Source organism: Drosophila rhopaloa, unplaced genomic scaffold (assembly GCF_018152115.1).
Source record: "Drosophila rhopaloa isolate 14029-0021.01 unplaced genomic scaffold, ASM1815211v1 contig_167, whole genome shotgun sequence".
Classification (NCBI taxonomy): domain Eukaryota; kingdom Metazoa; phylum Arthropoda; class Insecta; order Diptera; family Drosophilidae; genus Drosophila; species Drosophila rhopaloa.
The window spans coordinates 6,748,199-6,769,237 of record NW_025335047.1 but is presented as its reverse complement, the minus strand read 5'-3'; the positions used below and the strand labels follow the sequence as shown (position 1 = coordinate 6,769,237).

Genomic DNA, 21,039 nt, shown 5'->3' with positions numbered 1-21,039 from the left:
TCAGTGGGACCAGGCAGGGAGGCCGGAAGAAGCGGGTGTGTGCTGGGTACTCCAGCATGGTCACACTCCCTCTTAGAAGCGCCTTTAATATTTCAGTTCAAATTGAATATAATTAAATTTTTGGTTGCTTCATTTCGTTTCATTAAAAACACTTATTATCTCTCATCAAAAAGCTTGTAAATTGCTCATATCGCCTAGAACCTTAAACGTTTGACATTAAAAACAAAAAATTTTAATTTAAGACACAATGAACAAATTTATAATCATGAATAAGTAAAAATATTAAAGTCTTACTTAAAGTTTTAAGAAAAGTTAAAGTTTAAATTCCAAATAATTAGTCGTGAAAGTTACTTAAATGAAAAATTTTAGATTAAGAATGCCACCTTTCTAATCTTGCATACATAATAAATCAAAAGTGATATGATAAGGTAATTTTTCTTGCATTAAACACTTCTTTATTTTGCAAAATAAGTAACAAGGTTATAAAGTAGGTTAGGGCAGGGACTTAAAGAACTTTAATCGGCAGTTTAACACATAATTAGAAACCCAAGAACTGACTTTGCCAATTTGTGGTGAGTTGCTTAAATAACCTCTTTTACAATGTATCATTGAGAAATCTAAAAGCTCTTTTATTACAGATTAGGCTAATCTCCCAATCAATCTGGCCAATGGATTGGCCAGCTGGTGAAGAGATAACCTGAGGCTATAAGTGGCCTCACCGATGATGGTTATGCTCCAGTTGCTCCGCGAACCATGAAGGGAATCGGAATTCTGCTGGTAGTGGCTTTGACCTGCGGGTTTTTGGTGGTTTCCGCCGTAAACCTGCCCGGAGTGCCAATTGACTTCGATGTGGACGACAAGATCCTGTCTGCCATCGCAGATGACATATCCGAGCGTCTGGCCAAGGAGTACATTACCTTTTTGAAGACCGGAGTGGAGACCCCCGAGTTCCTGAAGCTCACCAATCAGCTGGCCAAGTCGCACAGCCCGAGGGATATATTCACCAAAAATATGCCCGATCTCGAGTCCAGGGACAGCTTCTTTGTGTGCGTGGCTTGTCGGTCGGTCATCCGGGTTTTCATCCGCACCATTCGCGAGGAGGAGGGCGAACTTCACGGGGATGATAGTTCCGTCCTGATGAAGGACTTTGCCATGGATGTGTGCCGCAGATTGAACCTCCAAACCGAGGAGGTCTGCGAGGGTCTCATCGACTCCAATCTGCCAACTGTGGAGTACATTATACGGAACTCGGAGAGTGATTCCCAGAGCTTCTGCTCCCTGTTCATGGAGCTTAGCTTCTGTAACACGGGTTCCAATGCGGACTACAACTGGACTTTGCCTGTTGATAACACTGGAGAGCCTTTGAGTGGTCCCAAGTCTGATACTCCCCGTTTTAGCGACGATGATATCAGGATCTGTCACTTCTCCGACATTCATCACGATCCCCTGTACGTTCCCGGAAGTCTGGCCACCTGTGCCGAACCCATGTGCTGTCAGAGGCACAAGGAGACGGCTGAGGGAACGAGCGATGCGGCTGGCACCTGGGGTGACTACAGGGGCTGCGATCTGCCCTGGCACGCCTTTGAATCCGCTTTGGACCACGCAGTGGCCAACTCGAAGTGCGATTATGTTTATCAGACTGGAGATGTTGTCGACCACATGGGGTGGGCCACTTCCATGGAAAAGAACACTGGAGTGTTGAGCAAGGTCAATCAGCGGTTGAATCAAGCATTCGGAGATGTACCCGTTTATTCCTGCATCGGAAATCATGAGCCCCATCCTATGAACCTGTAAGTTGTCTTTTCAGTAATATTCTCAGAACTATACGTGTACTATTAAATCCATATCTAGGATTCAGAAATCATATCACCCATTAATGTACTATGATTTAATCTTATGCGACTTTAAAGCTTTAGTCCCGAGGGCGTTCCGGATGAGATCAGCACCAAGTGGCTGTATGAGCACCTGTACAACGAATGGTCCAAGTGGCTGCCGGAGGAAACCAAGGAGACGATCCTCAAGGGAGGTTACTACACGGTGGTGCCGAAGAAGGGATTCCGCATCATCGCTCTGAACAGCAACGACTGCTCTACGGACAACTTCTGGTTGTATTACAGTGGCACTAACAAGATCCCCCAACTCCAGTGGTTCCATGACACGCTTTTGGAGGCTGAAAAAGCCGGGGAGTACGTCCATGTGTTGACCCACATCCCTTCGGGCGTTGGATCTTGCTGGTCTGTGTGGGCCCGGGAATTCAACCGCTGCATCACCCGCTTCAGCAAGACAATCAGCGGTATCTTTACAGGAGACTCGCACAAGGACGAGCTGTTCGTCCACTATTCGGAGGATGAGGGATATGCCACGGCGGTGTCGTGGACTGGGGGTGCTTTGACCACCCGCTCCAACAAGAACCCCAACTACAGGGAGTACGCCGTGAATTCGGAGACCTACACCGTGAGCAACCATTGGACCTGGATCTACAACCTGACGGCTGCCAATCTGAAGCCAGATGAGCAGCCCGAGTGGTTCCTGGAGTACGAGTTCATTAAGGAGTTCACCGAGGACACGAGTCCTGCGGGAATTGACAAGCTTCTCGACGAGTTCGCCGAGAATCCCACTTTGATGAGGAAGGTAAGTTCCGCTTTTTAAGATAATTTCTTAAGAGAGTAAATAAACGGCCACATTTGGAGTTATCTAAACTAAATTTAAACCTTTTTAAAATAGCTACCAGGTAGTTAGAGAGTAAACTTATATAATGTAGATAGCAACCTCAATTTTAACATTTAAATTGTATCTTTAGAAAGCTGGTAACAAGGTTAAATATTAAATAAGTTAAATTTCAGGCAACTGATATGAAAATAATATGTATATTACTTTGGCAATACCTGTTTCTTATGATAAGATAATAAGAAATACCAAATTGATGAAGAGTTGCGATTTTATTTTTGTTTTTTCCACTTTTAAGTACTGGCGTTTCCGTGTAACCTCAGCCGATCCCCAGGTTAATGAAGGATGCGATCGCTCCTGCTTGGCAGGATCTCTTTGCCGCGCTGCTGTGACCATCAATTCGCAGCGAGGACGTTGCGAGAAGCTGCGGGAAAAGCTGTTTGCTTCTGTAAGTTACTTCCTAGAAATCTCTTAAACCAAAACTAAATTCTAAGTCTCACCCTTCAGCTGGACAATGAGGAAAATACTACACCCAGCAACACCACTCCTGGTGGCAGTGATCCCAGCAGCACCACTCCTAGTGACGACGATGACAACGGCGGTGGAGGAGCCTCCACCTTGGGACTGCTCAGTATTAGCTCCTTGCTGGCCATAGTCCTCTCCATCCGCCTTAGTTTCTAGAGACGCTCATTTTGAACCCTTAAGTTATATAATGCTAATTCCATTCTTAAATTGACCACTCTCAAGTGGCAAATAAAATTATGCGCTTATCCCAATAATAGCTAATCTTGTATATTATTTCGGTGCGACTTTGTTTTCCTGCCGATTGCCTTATCGACTAATGGCGAAAATTAGCCAATCGAACCATTAAGCTTGCTGTTAACCGCAGAGGAAAGGCCAAGTTAATTGCTGATTTTAAACACTCGGGCAAATGGAAGCACGTGCAAAACAGTTTTCTGTTACGAAATCTCATTCCAATAATAAGTTGTTTAAAAGAAAATATTTTCGATTAAGAATGCCAGCGTCCAAATTTTGCATACTTAATAAAGCAAACGTGATATGATAAGGTCATTTTTTTCCAAGAAGTACTTCTTCGTTTAGAATTTTGTATTTTTAAAATGAATGTTTATAAAGTAGGTAAGGAGCAACTTAAAGATCTTGATTCGGCAGGTTAATAGGACATAAGTAACCCTAGCACTGACATTGCCAATGTGTGGTGAGTTGCTTAAATAGCCATTTTTACGATGTATTATTGAGAAATCTGCCCCACCGGAGGTAGATTATGGCCACTACTCGAATGGAATATAAAAGTCTAAAAGCTCCTATATTGGAGATTAGGCTAATCTCTATGGTGAATGGGTTTACCCGCTCTTGTCAATGGAAGAGATAACCTGAGGCTATAAGTGGCCCCACCGATGGTGGTTATGCTTCAGTTGCTCCGCGAACCATGAAGGGAATCGGAATTCTGCTGGTGGTGGCTTTGAGCTGCGGGTTTTTGGTGGTTTCCGCCGTAAACCTGCCCGGAGTGCCAATCGACTTCGATGTGGACGACAAGATCCTGTCCGCCATCGCGGATGACATATCCGAGCGTCTGGCCAAGGAATACATTACCTTTTTGAAGACCGGAGTGGAGACCCCCGAGTTCCTGAAGCTCACCAATCAGCTGGCCAAGTCGCACAGCCCGAGGGATATATTCACCAAAAATATGCCCGATCTCGAGCCCAGGGACAGCTTCTTTGTGTGCGTGGCTTGTCGGTCGGTCATCCGGGTTTTCATCCGCACCATTCGCGAGGAGGAGGGCGAACTTCACGGGGATGATAGTTCCGTCCTGATGAAGGACTTTGCCATGGATGTGTGCCGCAGATTGAACCTGCAAACGGAGGAGGTCTGCGAGGGTCTGATTGACTCCAATCTGCCCACCGTGGAGTACATTATGCGGAACTCGGAGAGTGACTCGCAGAGCTTCTGTTCCCTGTTCATGGAGTTTAGCTTCTGTAACACCGGTTCCAATGCGGACTACAACTGGACTTTGCCAGTGGATAATACTGGCGAGTCTTTGACTGGGCCCAAGTCTGATACTCCTCGCTTTAGCGACGATGACATCAGAATCTGCCAGTTTACCGACATTCATCACGATCCCTTGTACGTTCCCGGAAGTCTAGCTTCGTGTGCGGAACCCATGTGCTGTCAGAGGAATAAGGATACGGTTGAGGGAACGAGTGAGGCAGCTGGTTACTGGGGTGACTACAGGGACTGCGATCTGCCGTGGCACGCCTTTGAATCCGCTTTGGATCAACGCAGTGGCTAACTCGAAGTGTGATTATGTGTATCAGACTGGAGATATTGTCGACCACATGGTGTGGGCCACCTCCGTGGAGAAGAATACTGGAGTGCTGACCAAGGTTAGTCAGCGTTTGAACGAGGCATTTGGAGATGTTCCCGTCTATCCTTGCATCGGAAACCATGAGCCCCATCCCCTGAACCTGTAAGTAATCCTTCCACTAGAATCAAATCATAAAAAATATTATGTATAGTAACAAGAATGTCTATTTAAAAATTGCATGAATTGTAAATCTTAATCTTAGATAAGCTCAGAAATATAAGTGTACTATTAAATCCAAATCTTGGATTCCTTTCTCATATCACCAAATAATTTACTATGTTTTGCCCGTTCTAATCTTATTCGACATTTAAATTTTAGCTTCAGTCCCGAGGGTGTTCCGGATGAGATCAGCACCAAGTGGCTGTATGAGCACCTGTACAACGACTGGTCCAAGTGGCTGCCGGAGGAAACCAAGGAGACGATCCTCAAGGGAGGTTACTACACGGTGGTGCCGAAGAAGGGATTCCGTATCATCGCTCTTAACAGCAACGACTGCTATACGGACAACTTCTGGTTGTACCACAGTGGCACTGACAAGATCCCCCAACTCCAGTGGTTCCATGACACGCTTTTGGAGGCTGAAAAAGCCGGGGAGTACGTCCATGTGTTGACCCACATCCCTTCGGGCGATGGAACCTGCTGGTCCGTTTGGGCCCGAGAATTCAACCGCTGCATCACCCGGTTCAGCAAGACAATCAGTGGAATCTTCACAGGACATTCGCACAAGGACGAACTGTTCGTCTACTATTCCGAAGATGAGGGACATGCCACGGCGGTGGCCTGGAACGGAGGTGCTGTCACCACCTATTCCAACAAAAACCCCAACTACAGGGAGTACGCCGTGAATTCCGAGACCTACACCGTGAGCAACCATTGGACCTGGATCTACAACCTGACGGCTGCCAATCTGAAGCCAGATGAGCAGCCCGAGTGGTTCCTGGAGTACGAGTTCATCAAGGAGTTCACCGAGGACACGAGTCCTGCGGGTATTGACAAGCTCCTCGACGAGTTTGCCGAGAATCCCGCACTACTGAGGAAGGTGAGATCAACTTTTTACAAAATTATTCATTTTTAAAATAGCTACCAGCTATTAAACTTATAAAATCTTAAAAAGCTGAAAATATCAACTTTAGTCTTAACACTCAAAAAAGCTGTTAATGAGATAGATAGATAAGATAGTTAAATTTCAGCCAACTGATGTGTTTTAAATTTGACAATACTATGATTAGATAATAAGAAATATAAAATTGGGGCTTATTTTTTTGCACCATTTAATATACATTTTGTTTTCAGTACTGGCGTTTCCGTGTGACCTCAGCCGATCCCCAGGTTAATGAAGGATGCGATCGCACCTGCTTGGCAGGATCTCTTTGCCGCGCTGCTGTGACCATCAATTCCCAGCGAGGACGTTGCGAGGAGCTGCGGGAAAAGCTGTTTGCCTCTGTGAGTTACTTCCTGGAAATCCCTTAGACTTAAAAATAATTTTAAAATTTCCCCCTTCAGTTGGACAATGAGGAAAATACTACACCCAGCAACACCACTCCTGGTGGCAGTGATCCCAGCAGCACCACTCCTAGTGACGACGATGACAACGGCGGCGGAGGAGCCTCCACCTTGGGTCTGCTCAGCATTAGCTCCTTGCTGGCCATAGTCCTCTCCATCCGCCTTAGTTTCTAAAGACGCTCATTTCATATCCCCTAAGTTATATAATGCTAATTCCATTCTGAAAGTGACCACTCTCAAGTGGCAAATAGAAGTATGCGCTTATCCCAATCAAAGCTAATCTTGCAGTCTTGTTTTTTATTTCGGTGGGACTTTGTTTTCCTGGCAGTTGGCTTATCGACTAATGGCGATTAGGGCAAATTAGCCAATCGAATCGTGATGGCCATAAAACAAGCAGTCGGCTACAGGTGTATGGCCAAGTTAATTGCTGATAAATGTAAGCACGTGCAAAAGAGTTTTATTTCGGGAAAGATTTACGACTGAATCGTGTTCCAAAGTAAAGGATCATGCCATAGTCTGACTCACTTATATCGAAACTAAAAAAAATATGCCTGGTAAAGTCAATAATAATATCGTATTATTGTAATAGCTCTTAGAAAAATAATTTTGGTTTAGATTTCTGTCTTAAATTATACCACTTATATAGCTTGTAAAAAACTGTCCCCGAACTGTAATTAGTGTGGGCTGATGACCGCTGGTTTTGGCGATATCTACGCACCTGATAAGCGGCTAAGCTGATAGTGGTTATATATTACCCTATAAATAGGGGCTCAATCCCAATCCTGGGCACAGTTTCGCCATGAAGTTGATCTGCAGCACAGTTCTGTTGGGGATCGCTATCGCCATTGTCGGGTGCGGGGCCTTCAGCTTGACCATTGTCCCCGACAATCTGACAAAAGAACAGCGCTCCGCAGCCATCGTCTCAGGTAAGTGCAGGTGCTCAAAGATATTTTTTGGATTAATCAATGAATTTTGTCCACAAAAAGTCTTTGTTTTTGTTCATTAGAATAGAATCTGTGCTATAACTTATAATGAAAAAGCCTAAGTGCCAGAGTAACTAATACAAAAGCCACCCTCTTTATTATTAATTCAAATCCATATCAATATGCGAATGATTTGGATTCGGTAGTCAGATAGTAACTAAGTCCAAACTGTTTGGAGTTGTCCCAAAGATAACTTCCAAATGACAGCTTCGAGTGCAGATATTGACATCCGTTTTTGCCATTTTGCAGCTAGTTTGGCGGAGGAGATAAGCCGTGAGTATGTGAAGTATCGACGTACTGGGATCGAATCGGAGAGGCTTCGGCAGCTGGGAAAGGATCTGCGGAACAGTCACAGCAAGAAGGCCATTTTCACAGAATCCATGGCTGATTTGTCCTCCACTGATCAGTTTTTCGTGTGCACCTTGTGCAGATCAACCGTAAATGTGTTTGTAAGAACTGGCAATTCAGGAGAACTGAGTGATCCTCAGAGGGAAGAAGAGGCCAAGATGTGGTTTTTGGGCTTCTGTGATTACTTCGGTATTAGCACCCAAGAAGTGTGCTCTGGATTATTTGACCTCAACTACCAATTTCTTCACTTTATTCTTAACCACACTGCGGCTAATTCACAATCCTTCTGTGGAATGCTACCCATTCCCATTTGCCAGGTGAAGCAGGATGAGTTCAATCTCACTTTGAGCATCCAGGGGGATTCGACCACTGAATCTAATTCGAATTTGCCCGCTAAGAGCTCTGATGATATCCTAATCCTGCAACTCAGCGATATCCATTATGATCCAGAATATTCCGTTGGTAGCAACGCTGTTTGCGATGAGCCCATGTGTTGTCGGAATCCTTTGCCTGAAGGAGCTGATTCCTCGGCAGCAGCTGGTTACTGGTCTGATTACCGTGACTGCGATTCACCCAAACATCTCATCTTGAGTGCCTTTGACCACATCAAAGAAAACCACAAGATCGAGTGGATATATCACACCGGAGATGTGCCGCCCCATAATGTCTGGTCTACGACCAAACAGGGAAATATGGACATGCTGACCGAAATCGATGGACTTCTGGGCGAGTACTTCCCGAACACGCCCATCTACCCTTGCCTTGGAAATCACGAACCCCATCCAACAAATGTGTGAGTATCCGTAATTTGCAGACCCTCAAATGATATTAAGTTAATGACTCAGTTGGGGAAAGTTCAAAGCAACGTGCCCGAAATTGGTTTGAATTAGGGCAAAAAGTAGTTCTTGGGTAATTCTTAGTTATTCATGATTAGTTTTGACCTAAATAGGAAGTTGTTTCTCATATTATTCCTGATATTATTTAACAATAAATATGGTTTTTTGACTTCTGGATTTCCCACCAAGACAGTATACATTTTATTGTAAAGTTTATCTTAAGTGCTGTTCACAGCAAAACAATAAAGTTGGACACGGTTTCCTATAGTTAATATTTACTGCTGATAATTAGACCCATTTCAAGTAAAGGTGGTATCTAAAAATACGGTTAAACGAAAACGATTTGAGGACTTCTGTATTTTCCGCCAAGATAACGTTTAATAGCTCTAAAACGGCAAAACCAATAAAGTTAACACATTGGTCCACAATAGTAAGCAGCAATGCCAATAACATAAACTAATCTACTACGTTTGAATGTGATTGGCTTTTAGAAGATTCTGGGCACTACATTTTATAAATCTTAAAAACATATTTGTTATTATTCTCTAAGTGCATTTTTAAGTTTTTGATTTCTTGTAAAAAGATTTCCCACATTTGGACTTCTCGAATCCATAACTTTATCAAATTTAATATGATTTCAAAGCGGCATACTTCTTAAGGCTCGTAATTTGATTCTCTAAAAATCTGCATTCAAATTTTTCATTTTAACGTTGATCATATTTTTGACCCATTTTCATGTCATTTATTTCCAAGTTTCCGATGTGTTGTTAAAAGGTGGCCTACAAATGGACATCCAAAGTCCATAACTTTATCAAATTTTATCCGATTCCAAAGTGGCATATCTCTTAAGGCTCGTAATTTGATTCTCTAAAAATCTGCATTCAAATTTTTCATTTTAACGATGATCATATTTTTGACCCATTTTCATGTCATTTATTTCCAAGTTTCCGATGTGTTGTCAAAAGGTGGCCTACAACTGGACTTCCAAAGTCCATAACTTTATCAAATTTTATCCGATTCCAAAGTGGCATATCTCTTAAGGCTCGTAATTTGATTCTCTAAAAATCTGCATTCAAATTTTTCATTTTAACGTTGATCATATTTTTGACCCATTTTCATGTCCTTTATTTCCAAGTTTCCGATGTGTTGTCAAAAGGTGGCCTACAACTGGACTTCCAAAGTCCATAACTTTATCAAATTTTATCCGAATTGAAAGTGGCATATCTCTTAAGACTCGTAATTTGATTCTCTAAAAATATGCATTCAAATTATTCATTTTAACGTTGATCAATTGTTTAACCCATTTTCATGTTTGTTATTGCCAAGTTTAAAAAAACCAAATATTTAATATTATTTGTTAATATGTATTCCATCTTATAGTTTCGGAAATGATGAGGTTCCCGCAGCTCTAAAGGTTGACTGGCTATATGAACACGTGTGGAGTTTGTGGTCAAAGTGGTTGCCCGCGGATGCGAAGGACACCGTCCTTCGGGGTGGTTATTACACTTTGTCGCCGAGCAAAGGACATCGGATTGTGGCTTTGAACAGCATGGACTGCTACCTGTACAACTGGTGGTTGTTCTACAACGCCACTTTGATTCAGGAGCAGTTGCAGTGGTTCCACGATACTCTATTATCTGCGGAGCAGGCGGGTGAATCAGTCCACGTTCTGTCGCACATTCCTGCTGGTGATGGCGATTGCTGGAGCAGTTGGGCCAAGGAATACAATAGGGTTCTGACTCGATTCAATGGCATCATAACTGGAGTATTCAGTGGCCACACCCATAAGGACGAGATGAACCTCCATTATTCCGAGGAGGGTCATGCCACGGTGGTCAACTGGAATGGTGGTAGCTTGACCACCTATTCGAATAAGAATCCCAACTACCGGCTGTATGAACTCAATCCTGATAGCTGGCAGGTGCTGGAGCACTATACCTACAAATTCAATCTGACGGAGGCAAATCTGAAGCCCGATGAGCAGCCCCAATGGGATTTGGAGTACCAGTTTACCAAGGAATTCACGGAGGATACTAGTCCCGCGGGCATCGATCGTTTGTTAGTTGAAATGGCAGAGAAACCGGATCTGCTTAGGAAATTCTGGAGGATTAAATTCACCAACTCAGATCCCAAGTTGGCGGAGGGCTGTGATAATAGTTGTCTAAGTAAGACAATTTGCAGGATTGCCACTAGTAATTACCAGGAACGAACTCGCTGCAAGGAACTGCAGGCCATCCTGGCGGAGAGTGTTAGTATCCAAAGACATTCCCTACTAAACTTAACTTTAATGTATGATTTTGAATCCTTTTAGTTGGAAAATGAACCAGAAACTGATCCGGATGACAATGGTGGTGGAAGTGCTTCCGGATTGACTGCCCTCAGTTTGGCATCTTTGCTGGCACTAATGACTGCATCGAAAGTCATTGGATAAGCCTTATCATTGCCCCCAGTCTATTCTTAAACCATATTATCAAAAGCGATAATCGCCGCCATAAAACAGGCTATAAAACTACTATAGAAATACCCGAAACCCCTGGAGAGAAATAAAAACGAACAATAAACACATACGATTCTTGTAGTCAACACTCAGAATGTTTGATATACATGTATATATATAGTACCTAAGATGCCTCTTGGGTAGCGAATACTTTGCGAATTAGCTGGATTAAGTTAAGAGTTAAGTTTAAGCACTACGATGGAGTCCGGGGAGGTGTCGTCCGCTGCTCTGGATTCTTTTGTCTTTTTTTTACAAACATATACATTTTCGGACAGGGTCCCGCTCGCCGCTTAGAGCGCACAGATGAGCGTGGCGATGTCTATATCCTGCTCCTCGGCCTTTCGCAGGATAATGGCCGCCTGGTTCTGGAATCGGCCGGAGGACACCAGTCGCACGGTGCTCACGCCGCAGAACATCGCCTGCTCCGGACCCGGCTCACTGGAGGCTCCACACACGGCACTGGCCTGCTCCATTCCGATGGAGTCCAGACCAGCGGATCCTCCGATCTCTAGGCGATCGCTGGGCAATTGACACTAAGTGGGGGTTAGGGAAATTAGCTGGGTAACGAAGGAAACTCAGGATTATACCCACATCGTAGTTGACCTTTTGCTGGGCCCTCACACTCTTTCCACCAATCCGCAAACTGGCCAAGGAAACCACGGCCGGGAAAAGCGCCGAGATGGTGCAGTTGCGAGCCTGGCCAAAGTTGGTCATCTTGTACATAGCAGCCGTGTCCTGGACCAAAACATTGCAGGCTGAAATTATACAGAGAGTGAGCATAAAAGCTTATAATGTGTCCTCTTACCCAACGAAATATGTTAAATCAAAAAAAGATTATTAAAATGACACTTTCTAGTAATATACTCACGTTGTGTGATCTTGTGGAATCGTACATTGGCCACAAAGGAGCCGCGCACAGGAATGCGGTACTGAAGTAGGGCGGCGTTCTGACTCGAGCGGAAGAACTTCTTATTACTGACACGGGGCCTTAAGATTTAAAGGATTATCCCTGTATCAGCTCTATACAATATAGTTAACATTTAATCTGTACCCACCATTGTCTGTAGTTGTTGCAGAACTCGTAAACACGCTCCTCCAGCGGTCGATGGTGATCTTTTATGCCCGGAAAGTACTCCCCATTCAGCTCCCAGCCATCAACAAACTATCCAGGAAAATGGGTCACACATGGGCATAATTTAGTGACACTTTGGAGCACTTACCGCCATTAGGGCTCCTGTCTCGCAGTTCGCATCGTAGTGTTTCATTGTAATCTCCACAATCGTGTCTGGCTCCCCAATCACATAAAGCCCACAGACTTCGGGCTGCAGCTCCTGGACATCTGGCCCGATACCCGTTCCTGCTCCTCCTCCCGGAACAACTCCGACTCCAGTTCCCACACCCACTCCCACTCCCAATCCTCCTCCTGCTCCTGCACCTGCAGCAGCAGCTGCTGCCGCCTCCAGTTCGAGTAGAGCTGCCTCCCGATTGAGGGCTGAGTTCAGGGGGTTGAGCTTCTTGAAGATGTAGTCACCTGCCTCGGAGGCCACATGCATGCAATCTGCGGGAAAGGGGTGAAAGTACGGGGTGGGATTTAATGGCATTGCACAATGAAAAAAGGTTTCATGAAAAACTCTTCGGACAAAAAGTTTCATGTATACAATTCGGGAAACCAATTATATCTGCTTTGTATAGAGTTCAGGGAGTCCAAAAATTTCATAAGAATAATTTATGTTCGCAAAAGTATGTATGAATTTATTTATGTATGAATATGCGAAAAATGGATTACCGACTAAAAACTTTTTTCAATCTACAAGACAATTGTAATCAGGCTATCCTAAAATGTTTTATTAATAGATTGCTTTACCTATAGTTAATAATTTTAAAAGATATATAAAAAGTTTAAGTTTAACCACTTAAGAAATTGTATTAATAATGATTTTGTATGAAGCAAATAACTTTTTTTTTGTATTATAAATTTTTTTCCATTATTTAAAAACTATTTTTCTTTGAGTACCAAATGCATTTGATACCCTAAAGCACTACCAGACGCCCAAAACCGAATCCGAAACCAATTTGTCTTCCCAAGTTGCCACGCGTTGCAGGCGAAGTCGAGAGATTAGGGGAAGGCAATTGAAAGCCCCTTTGATTGTTTCTAACTTGGCTCCTGGCAACAATTAATTTATCATGCGTATCCACTTAATGCCGACCATCGTTGGCTGATTTATGGCCAGCATTATTAGCCGGCCACCCACGATATGTACGATATGTGGGCTGCTTTTTATGACTCCTCGCCTTGTGGCATCTCCCAAACCAGGCCGAAAAACAATTAAACTACTATTTGGCTTATTTTTTGTCCCATTCTTGTCATGCATGTCACATACTCGGAATAAACTCCTGTGGGCTTCGGACTGTACGTGAATCCCTTGTTGGGGGAATGAGATCTAAGAAGGATGGGTGAATGGAGGACCAACTCCTGTCACTTGGCGCCAATTTGTTTATGGCACTCGCTAATTGCTTTTAAGTGATGGCTTTTTCGGCATTTTTACATTTCTAATTATTGCAACAGACAATTAAATTGGCCCTATTCATAATTGATTAGGCATTTTGGTTTAATAATCATAATTTGAGTGGCTAGCAGTTAAGTAATAATCATAAAATATTAAGCTATTTAATTTGTCTTCCATACTTTGGTATTGCATTTGTAGTGTATTATATTATATTTATTTGCTGTCTATATTAACTTAAAATTTTATTGATATTCTTTTAAATTAATAGAAAATTAAGTCGAATATTCCTTTTTATTAAATTCTTCACAATTTTATTTATTATTAATTATGAAGAAGTTTAAATAGGAGCAAAAACAGGGAAACAAACATTTTGAACTTAACTTAACTTAACTGTAACTATTTTTATAACTACAAAAAATCGGCACGACCTAAGCTCTTCTTTGTTTATTCTTTTGATTAGAGTGATTTTCCATTTGCCCTTCGAAATGGAATTTCCATTTCTAGGAGTGACGTCATTAAACTGACCCACCCCCTGGAAAACCGCTCTTTCCTGTTGTCCTGACTATAAATAAAAGCAATTATAAATCGGCATAGCCACAGATTTGTTGATGTTTCACCTGCTACTGATTGTAAGACTGATGCAACATTACATTTTCTCTGACCTGACATGCGGTTGCTTTGACGACTTTCTCATAGGAGAAGGAAAATGGGAATGGAAAATCGGGTGGTATGGTGACTGAGGGATTAAGTCAATTGAAGTTTGCACGAGTTGCTGGCTACCCATACAAATTTATTAAGTTTTCATTCCTCCGAATCTGAGTACTTCTGCTCTATGGCCATTGAGTTGACCACAAGTTTGTAATCTTTCATTTCCATTTGGACAGTTTGGGTCACTATTGAAGAGGTGAGGGGAACACACGGTAAGTGGAGTGCACTTTGATTTGAATTTTAATGGGCAATAAATTCGTGTTGCTTGGCTGTACAAATTGCGCATACGCCATGGGTTCTATGGAAGAGATGAGATATAACAAGAAGCGCTCACAACTTATGCAGAAATCAATTTGAGAGACAAGTAAACAAGGTTTAGAAAGCGTTTTAAACTTGTCGCTACCGCCAAAGTGCATTTTCCATTTTCTGCCCGTGGCACTTGACTGAAAAGTTTCCCCTCTACGTTGCATATACGTTGCATATGAGCAGCTTAACTTACCTGAGACCGTGTGCACATTGTGCGGCACCGCTGGGTTGGGGAAAAGCTCAAAGGACCGCTTCACACTGGGCCAGGCCTGAAAATAAATTACTAAGAAAGTGAGGCAGAGCACTCAAAGAAAAGTTGTGCGTAATTGCTTGTTTTTTTTTTCACTTAAAAAAACAAATTTTATAAATGTAAAACCAATATTTTGATTCGTTTCTAGAAGGTTTTTGTATCAAGGGGCTTATAGAAATTGTCGTGTTTTTTTTTGGTTTGAAATAATAGTCACTTTTTTCGGGACAGACTTTTTTCAATAGCATTTTTGGGTAAACATTTGTAATACAACTTTTTCCGAATGTTATTGTTTGAGAAAGGCAGATAGTCAGATCAGGGGCAGTCAGCCAACCCCTCCTGCTCCAACCCATCCACACAAAAGACAGACATTCTGAGCAGGAGCGGGGGAATCCCTAGATGGGGCATGTCCAGGCCAGCGGATCAGCGGGATGTCCTCCGTGGCTAATGCCCGCCGACTTCTGTAGTTGTATCCGAAGAAAGAAATCATCATGGGGGGCAGCTAATGCGGCACTTAGGGCTCAGCTCACAATGCAACTGCAGAGGATTGGAAAGGGGACAAGAGGTCATCCGCAACAGAGGACAATAGCAGGTTTTAATTAAACTACCACACACGATTCTTCAATAAACAAGAATCGAGCAGATGACGCTCGGGACGTGCTCAGCTGAGGAGGATATATATACACATATATATCGTGGGAGGTCAGGGAAATTTTAAGCATGACAAATCGGGGGCAAATTTAAAACTTTTTATTAAGAAAAGCAACTCAACCTTCGACCCCATTTTTGTTGTGTCCTTTTATGATTGATTAGTGGTAACTTTTTTTTCAGATTTTCCCGTTAATTGAAATCGCACCCAGCCCGCTGGGAGGTTGATAAATGGTGACGCATGGGCCGAGGGCTCAAATAATTGAGTTAAGGCCAAAAAGTTTTTGGCTTTTGGGACATTTGTTTGCGCAACACTTGAGCTTTGGCTTTAACGAGTCGTCGCCGCGTTATGGAACTGTCAATTAGTGGCGGTTTAGGCAAAAGCAACTTTAATCCGCGGCTCACAAAAAAATACCCCAAAAAACCATACCGATTGCGCCACCCTGACGTCACAAAACTTAGTCAAGAATCGAAGGATTCGAGAGAGTCTGGATAAACTGTCAACAGGCAGTAAATAAATAATAAACATGATCCCTTTGAACACACTTGGCGCTGCCTCATTTGCATAATCACAATGCTGGCATCGGGTTTTGTATTTGAGCGGGGTGAAAAGTGGGCAAAAATAACGCTGGACGCCTTTTGTCAAACTAAGCGAATCGCAGGATGCGCCAGCTGCTTCATCAAAAGGTTCCATTGGGAACAGGGCTGCCATCCGAAAGTTGCCACGGAGATCCGAGGATTCAGGCCATTGAAAGTAGCTGAAACTTTGTGGGCGATGGGGAAACATCAGAAATAGAAAGGTTCTATGGCCATTGTGGCAATCCTTCTTAGAATCCCACAAGTTAACGCCCTTTCCCTCTTACCACTACTGAACTTGCATTTCTGCATTTATTGGCTATTGAGTGTTGAGATTTTATTAGCATTCTACTTCAGCTATGATTTCAAACACTTATAGATTTAATAAATTCGGAGTATTTCTTCTTTTAATATACTTTTCGCTGTCAAAAAAATATATTATAAAAAATATCAATTTTAAAACAGTTTAATTCTAAGTTTTTTTCTTGCCATTCTAATTTTGGAACAGTGGACTTCATTATAAATTCTTCTTAAAAGCATGGCTTGAATATTAAACGAAATGATTTACAGAATACTGTCCTTAAAAAATCGGAATATTCAATTAGTTGTTTTTACTTTGGACTGTTCTATTTTAAAATTTTCATTCATAACTTGGCAGCTTGGAATTGATTAATGAGCCTGTTGTTCACAGAGTAAATCAATTCCAGCACTTCAAGGATTGTTCAGAGGACCCAGGAATGGGAAGGATCAAGCCTCAAGGTCGTCGAGGCGGAGGATTCCTTTGTTCCCGTCACTCCAGTAGCCGCTAATTAGCCAAGGATATGCGAATCAGGTCTTCACATGCCACTGCCGGGAATTAAGATGCCAGAAATATTTGTGACTTGATTAAAAGTTCGCTTGCCAGATGAAGGCGACACCTAAACGTGTTTTTTGGCGTCGAAAGGAAGCACCTGACGAAATTCAAATCCTTTTTCGGGGGTCAGGTAAATATTGACTTTCGGCGTAGCAGCAGGAGATCCGGAGGTAATCCTTCAGCTAAAGTAAACACTTACAATTGGCGGGGGAATCTTTGTTAGCGGAGTGAATAAGTTATGAGACATCTTCAAAGGGTACGGCTTTAAGAAAGTACTTGGAATATTCCTGGTCATGAATAAGTGATTCCCTTGCCGGGGTCCAGCAAAGCAACAGGCTGCCATTAATTGTTGTCGACCATCAAATATTAAGATGCCTTTACGGCCGGCGTAAATTTAACTAAGGAATCGTCCTGAAACGATTCGTCTAACAGAGTGATGACGGCTCAAATATGCACATAATACCGGATGCTAAAGAAATATTGCCAACTAGGCATTGCTCGAGTCGGAATTAAGGCAAATGAATGGCCGCGAAATGAGCAGAGAACGGAAGGACTTATGAAGAAAAAAGAGTCCCTGGTGACCAGGAAAACAGAGATACCTCCTCCCAGGAAATTGCGTTAAATTATTACCTCTTCTTTTATTTATTTCCAATTTTTTTGGCATCTCAGACAATCGCTTAATTTGCGTCAGCAACTCGTTCAACTTTGCGATTAAAAGTTAAGCTCGGCGATTGTCAGAGCTCATTGTCGTCAAGTGAAAATCCATGGATTAACCTCGAAAGCCGCAAATGAATGCGATTACGCATACGCACTGTTAACCTATAGCGAGCGGTCTTATTGGCTTGAATCATTAAATTAATTTCACGCAACCGCAAATGAACTGTAAAAATCCAATTTGGCCAAAATTTATTTTTGTCCAGCCAGCTTGACGTCATTTCTGCGTTTCTATCAAAGCTGCAATTGGAATGTTAAAATGGTAAGATGTGTGTTTCCAGAACGGAAATTAGTTCTGCCTTAAATGCTTCGGCTTCCTCTGCTGCCCGATTATTATTGAACATATTGCATCGGAGATTTATGCAAGAGTTCCGCTAGAAAGGAATTGAATATGGCATAAATTTCGCGCGGCTGCTGCTACATGGCAATTTATGGAAATTAGAAGGATCCACGCGCCATATTTCGGTGCTGACAGAAAATACATCTACTTAAACGTAGGATGGGAGGTTAGATTTTCATTTATGGCAGATTCAATTACAATTCACAGAGAGGGGATAACAATAGTGTTATATCAAAACGCAAAACTAGATAACCTTTCTATTGGGGTTATATTACTTTCAATTTAATTTGTATAGTATATCTCTTAATAGAACCTATAAACGGGAAGATTTTTACGTCAAAATCTGTAGACAAATAAAATGTTAAAATATAATTAAATTGCTAAGCTTTACTAAGGTTATTTTAAGCTTTGGTCATTAAATTTAAATTGCGGAATAAAAGTAGTAGAGTTTTCTATCTATTTTATTTTAACGCACCGACTTTTTCAGTGTTGCTATTAAGATTAGCAATGAAAAACGTAGGGAAATTAGAGGGAATAAAGCGATATGTCCCACCTACATTCACCTAAGCACCCCATTTGTGGCTGCTGCAATTAGAGGTCACCTCTGATGCTTAAAGCTTATCTTTCATGTGTTTCCCGCTTCACAACTCTTTTGGCCCTGTTGCACCCGTTGACATTCATGGTTTAATTGTTGTCGTTCTCACATGTTGCCAGAGTGAAAAACGAAGCTTCAAGGCGGGGAAATTGAGGAAAAACAGGAAAATGCGGACGGAAATGGGACAGCAGGGGTGTGGCTGTCATGTCCTGGCTTAAATGGCTGTAAAGTGCCAAAGCGTCGGTGTCACCATTAAGCGCACATCAAGTGCAGGACTCTCTGGAAATCGAGCAGGAAGTGGATTTGTGGGCGAAAAGAGGGGGCAAAACTACGTGGAAACGTAGGAAAATCTCGTCCATGTCTAAAGTGAGTGACCGCACAAGAAATGAGTCAGTTGCAGTTTCATTGCGATTGCCCTGCCCATAACACCTTCGAATCGTTTGGTTTTTCCGCACCGGTTTTGCTTGCCAGTGACTGTTGGTTTTTCCACCGCCCACGGCTCAATGGCAGGTGCGAAATTTACATTTATCCTTGGCCATTGAAGTGGATTCCTGGTGTCCCGGCTTCCTGACTTAGCCCACAATGTTGCCATTAAGTCAACAGATCGGAGCTACTGCATGTGATGGATGGCAGCAACAACGATTGAGAAATGGATCCCTAATCGGCTACAACTTCCGAGTATTTTCATACCGAAATAGCTTCTGTCTTTGGCAGACCAACATGACTTATGGTGCTATTTTGATAAATTTAAACTTCTTTATCCCTTTCTTTTCCAATGAAATCTAAATATTTTGTTAAATTTCACTTACATTTCATGGAGATAAATGTGAGGAGGAATAATATTTGTATCTGATAAAAATACAATATCTTTCGAATATTTTATATTTCTGGTGCCAGTTCCCAGTTCAACCCAATCCTTTTCCAGAAAAGATGAATTCGATTGGTTTTTTTTTTCGGCTGCTATCTTATCTGTCTTGGAAACGTCTCAATCATAATTAGCTGATTTGTCAGCACGAATTCTATTTTTGTTTCAGCTGCAACCAAATGTCACGGCAAACTTTTGGCCGGATTGGCCCATTTGGTAATGGAATCAAATATTCATTTGCACCGGGGCACAAACTTTGACCCGCTGACCCGCTTGGACTTTCATAAATTGATTACTAGCCGAGTCTGCACCGTGAGCCTAATGAAGGTAATCAGTTCTAGCGTAAGCCAGAACTGAAAGGCTGCCAAAAAGTTTGGCAATAACCCCGTCGACATCTAAAATCAATCAATCAGGGTAAAAATCTCGGCCGAAAGAAATTAGATCAAGTCATTAGAGCAACGTGGAAACAAAAGTTGGCCCAACTTGTTGATCGAATTACAAGGAATTACACGCGTGACTTTTGTCACCTATTGCTGCACAGAAAAAAATTCAGTTCCTTACCTTAAGGTCTCAATATAAATCATATTAAAAAAAACTATAGAAAAACCATTAGATGTTATTTAATTTGACGGGGTTTTAATTCAACGTTTTAATTAAACGATTTAACTCTTCAAACAAATTTTACTGAGAACGCTGTTGTAAAAAATGGTTTCTTAAAAATCAATTTTTAAGAATCGGTTCGGCCAGTAAAATTTATAAGGATATATCTTTCAACCCGACACTTACCTGAACGCCCAGTATAATCATGGACAAATAGAGATAAACGACCAACTTCATTGCGTTATTTGATTTTCGAAACCGGGGAGTAAAAAAGTTAATCCCCGCGGGGAGATTGAGATTCAGTTTTTGGAGTTTGAGGCAAATTTTCAATTATCCCGCGAGTTCCGGAGCGCCTTCGTTTGATCCTTGGCCTGTCCAGAGATTAACGCAGGAATCACGCACCCAATAACTTCATTAGAGCGTGGAATTAGCGATGGAGGCACGCGATGCTTACTTGGCACTCGTTGCGTATACTTGATGCGGGTTAAAAATTGCGCCGGGGAAACCGTTCTTATTGTTCAGGGAGAAAGAAATCAAGAAACCGTTGCAGGACGAGGACGAGGACGATGCGTCAACGCTGCCGCACGACGACCGAGTGTTGGCCCTTATCAGCGCCGCATTTCCTTTTATAGCCAGTCAGCCAGTCGTCCTTGTTCAGAGTTCATAGTTTTCCTGTCACTTTTCTGGGTGGTTTTCCCTTCACGTATTGATGAGTTTGATGTTTGCAAGTGTCCTAAGTTTTTCTTTTCATTGTCCTAAGTTTTCTTCGTTATCATTTTCGCTGTTTGTGGTTTAATTTTATTTAGTTCGGTTTCCATTGCACTTTTTTAAAATACTTGCCGCTGTTCGGTTTTTCACCACCA

At 42.3% G+C, this 21,039-nt stretch overlaps 4 protein-coding genes across 5 annotated transcripts; 3 read left to right on the top strand and 1 right to left on the bottom strand.

Moving 5' to 3' along the window:
* Positions 1-744: 744 nt before the first annotated feature.
* LOC108050880 (sphingomyelin phosphodiesterase-like) lies at positions 745-3,446 on the top strand. The gene is made up of 4 exons (XM_044458644.1): positions 745-1,790; positions 1,911-2,631; positions 2,966-3,115; positions 3,175-3,446. Exons 1-4 carry the CDS (start codon positions 754-756, stop codon positions 3,346-3,348), a joined length of 2,082 nt encoding a protein of 693 aa, XP_044314579.1. The 5' UTR covers positions 745-753; the 3' UTR covers positions 3,349-3,446.
* A 659-nt stretch (positions 3,447-4,105) lies between these two features.
* Positions 4,106-6,833, top strand: LOC108050879 (sphingomyelin phosphodiesterase). The gene is given in 5 exon segments (XM_017132780.2): positions 4,106-4,960; positions 4,962-5,152; positions 5,369-6,089; positions 6,344-6,493; positions 6,554-6,833. Coding segments are annotated over 5 exon segments (2,082 nt in total). The 5' UTR covers positions 4,106-4,114; the 3' UTR covers positions 6,728-6,833.
* Positions 6,834-7,352: 519 nt separating this feature from the next.
* Positions 7,353-11,285, top strand: LOC108050887 (sphingomyelin phosphodiesterase 1). Its single transcript, XM_017132790.2, has 4 exons — positions 7,353-7,479; positions 7,786-8,677; positions 10,101-10,968; positions 11,032-11,285. The coding sequence occupies exons 1-4, from the start codon at positions 7,353-7,355 to the stop codon at positions 11,149-11,151; spliced, it is 2,007 nt and encodes a 668-aa protein (XP_016988279.2). The 3' UTR covers positions 11,152-11,285.
* Positions 11,278-20,753, bottom strand: LOC108050888 (corticotropin-releasing factor-binding protein). Of its 2 annotated transcripts, XM_017132792.2 has the most exons (8): positions 20,631-20,753; positions 20,363-20,547; positions 14,932-15,007; positions 12,438-12,775; positions 12,273-12,379; positions 12,086-12,204; positions 11,809-11,972; positions 11,278-11,750 (listed from the first exon to the last, which is right to left on the bottom strand). In XM_017132792.2, the coding sequence occupies exons 2-8, from the start codon at positions 20,411-20,413 to the stop codon at positions 11,508-11,510; spliced, it is 1,098 nt and encodes a 365-aa protein (XP_016988281.2). In that variant the 5' UTR covers positions 20,414-20,547; positions 20,631-20,753; the 3' UTR covers positions 11,278-11,507. The 2 variants fall into 2 exon arrangements, with proteins under 2 accessions (XP_016988281.2, XP_016988280.2); XM_017132791.2 differs by having other exon boundaries at positions 20,363-20,753.
* Between the last annotated feature and the right edge of the window lie 286 nt (positions 20,754-21,039).

What these genes read in the sequence shown, in the direction of transcription:
- LOC108050880 (XM_044458644.1), top strand. Translation starts at nt 754, where the DNA reads ATGAAGGGAATCGGAATTCTGCTGGTAGTGGCTTTGACCTGCGGGTTT. An exon ending in ATCCCACTTTGATGAGGAAG is followed by an intron (nt 2,632 to 2,965) that starts GTAAGTTCCGCT and finishes TCCACTTTTAAG; the next exon opens with TACTGGCGTTTCCGTGTAAC. An exon ending in GGGAAAAGCTGTTTGCTTCT is followed by an intron (nt 3,116 to 3,174) that starts GTAAGTTACTTC and finishes CTCACCCTTCAG; the next exon opens with CTGGACAATGAGGAAAATAC.
- LOC108050887 (XM_017132790.2), top strand. Translation starts at nt 7,353, where the DNA reads ATGAAGTTGATCTGCAGCACAGTTCTGTTGGGGATCGCTATCGCCATT. An exon ending in CTCCGCAGCCATCGTCTCAG is followed by an intron (nt 7,480 to 7,785) that starts GTAAGTGCAGGT and finishes GCCATTTTGCAG; the next exon opens with CTAGTTTGGCGGAGGAGATA. An exon ending in GAACCCCATCCAACAAATGT is followed by an intron (nt 8,678 to 10,100) that starts GTGAGTATCCGT and finishes TCCATCTTATAG; the next exon opens with TTTCGGAAATGATGAGGTTC.
- LOC108050888 (XM_017132791.2), bottom strand. Translation starts at nt 20,413, where the DNA reads ATGAAGTTGGTCGTTTATCTCTATTTGTCCATGATTATACTGGGCGTT. An exon ending in CAATGTGCACACGGTCTCAG is followed by an intron (nt 12,776 to 14,931) that starts GTAAGTTAAGCT and finishes CCTTTCCCGCAG; the next exon opens with ATTGCATGCATGTGGCCTCC. An exon ending in TGCAACAACTACAGACAATG is followed by an intron (nt 12,205 to 12,272) that starts GTGGGTACAGAT and finishes TTAAATCTTAAG; the next exon opens with GCCCCGTGTCAGTAATAAGA.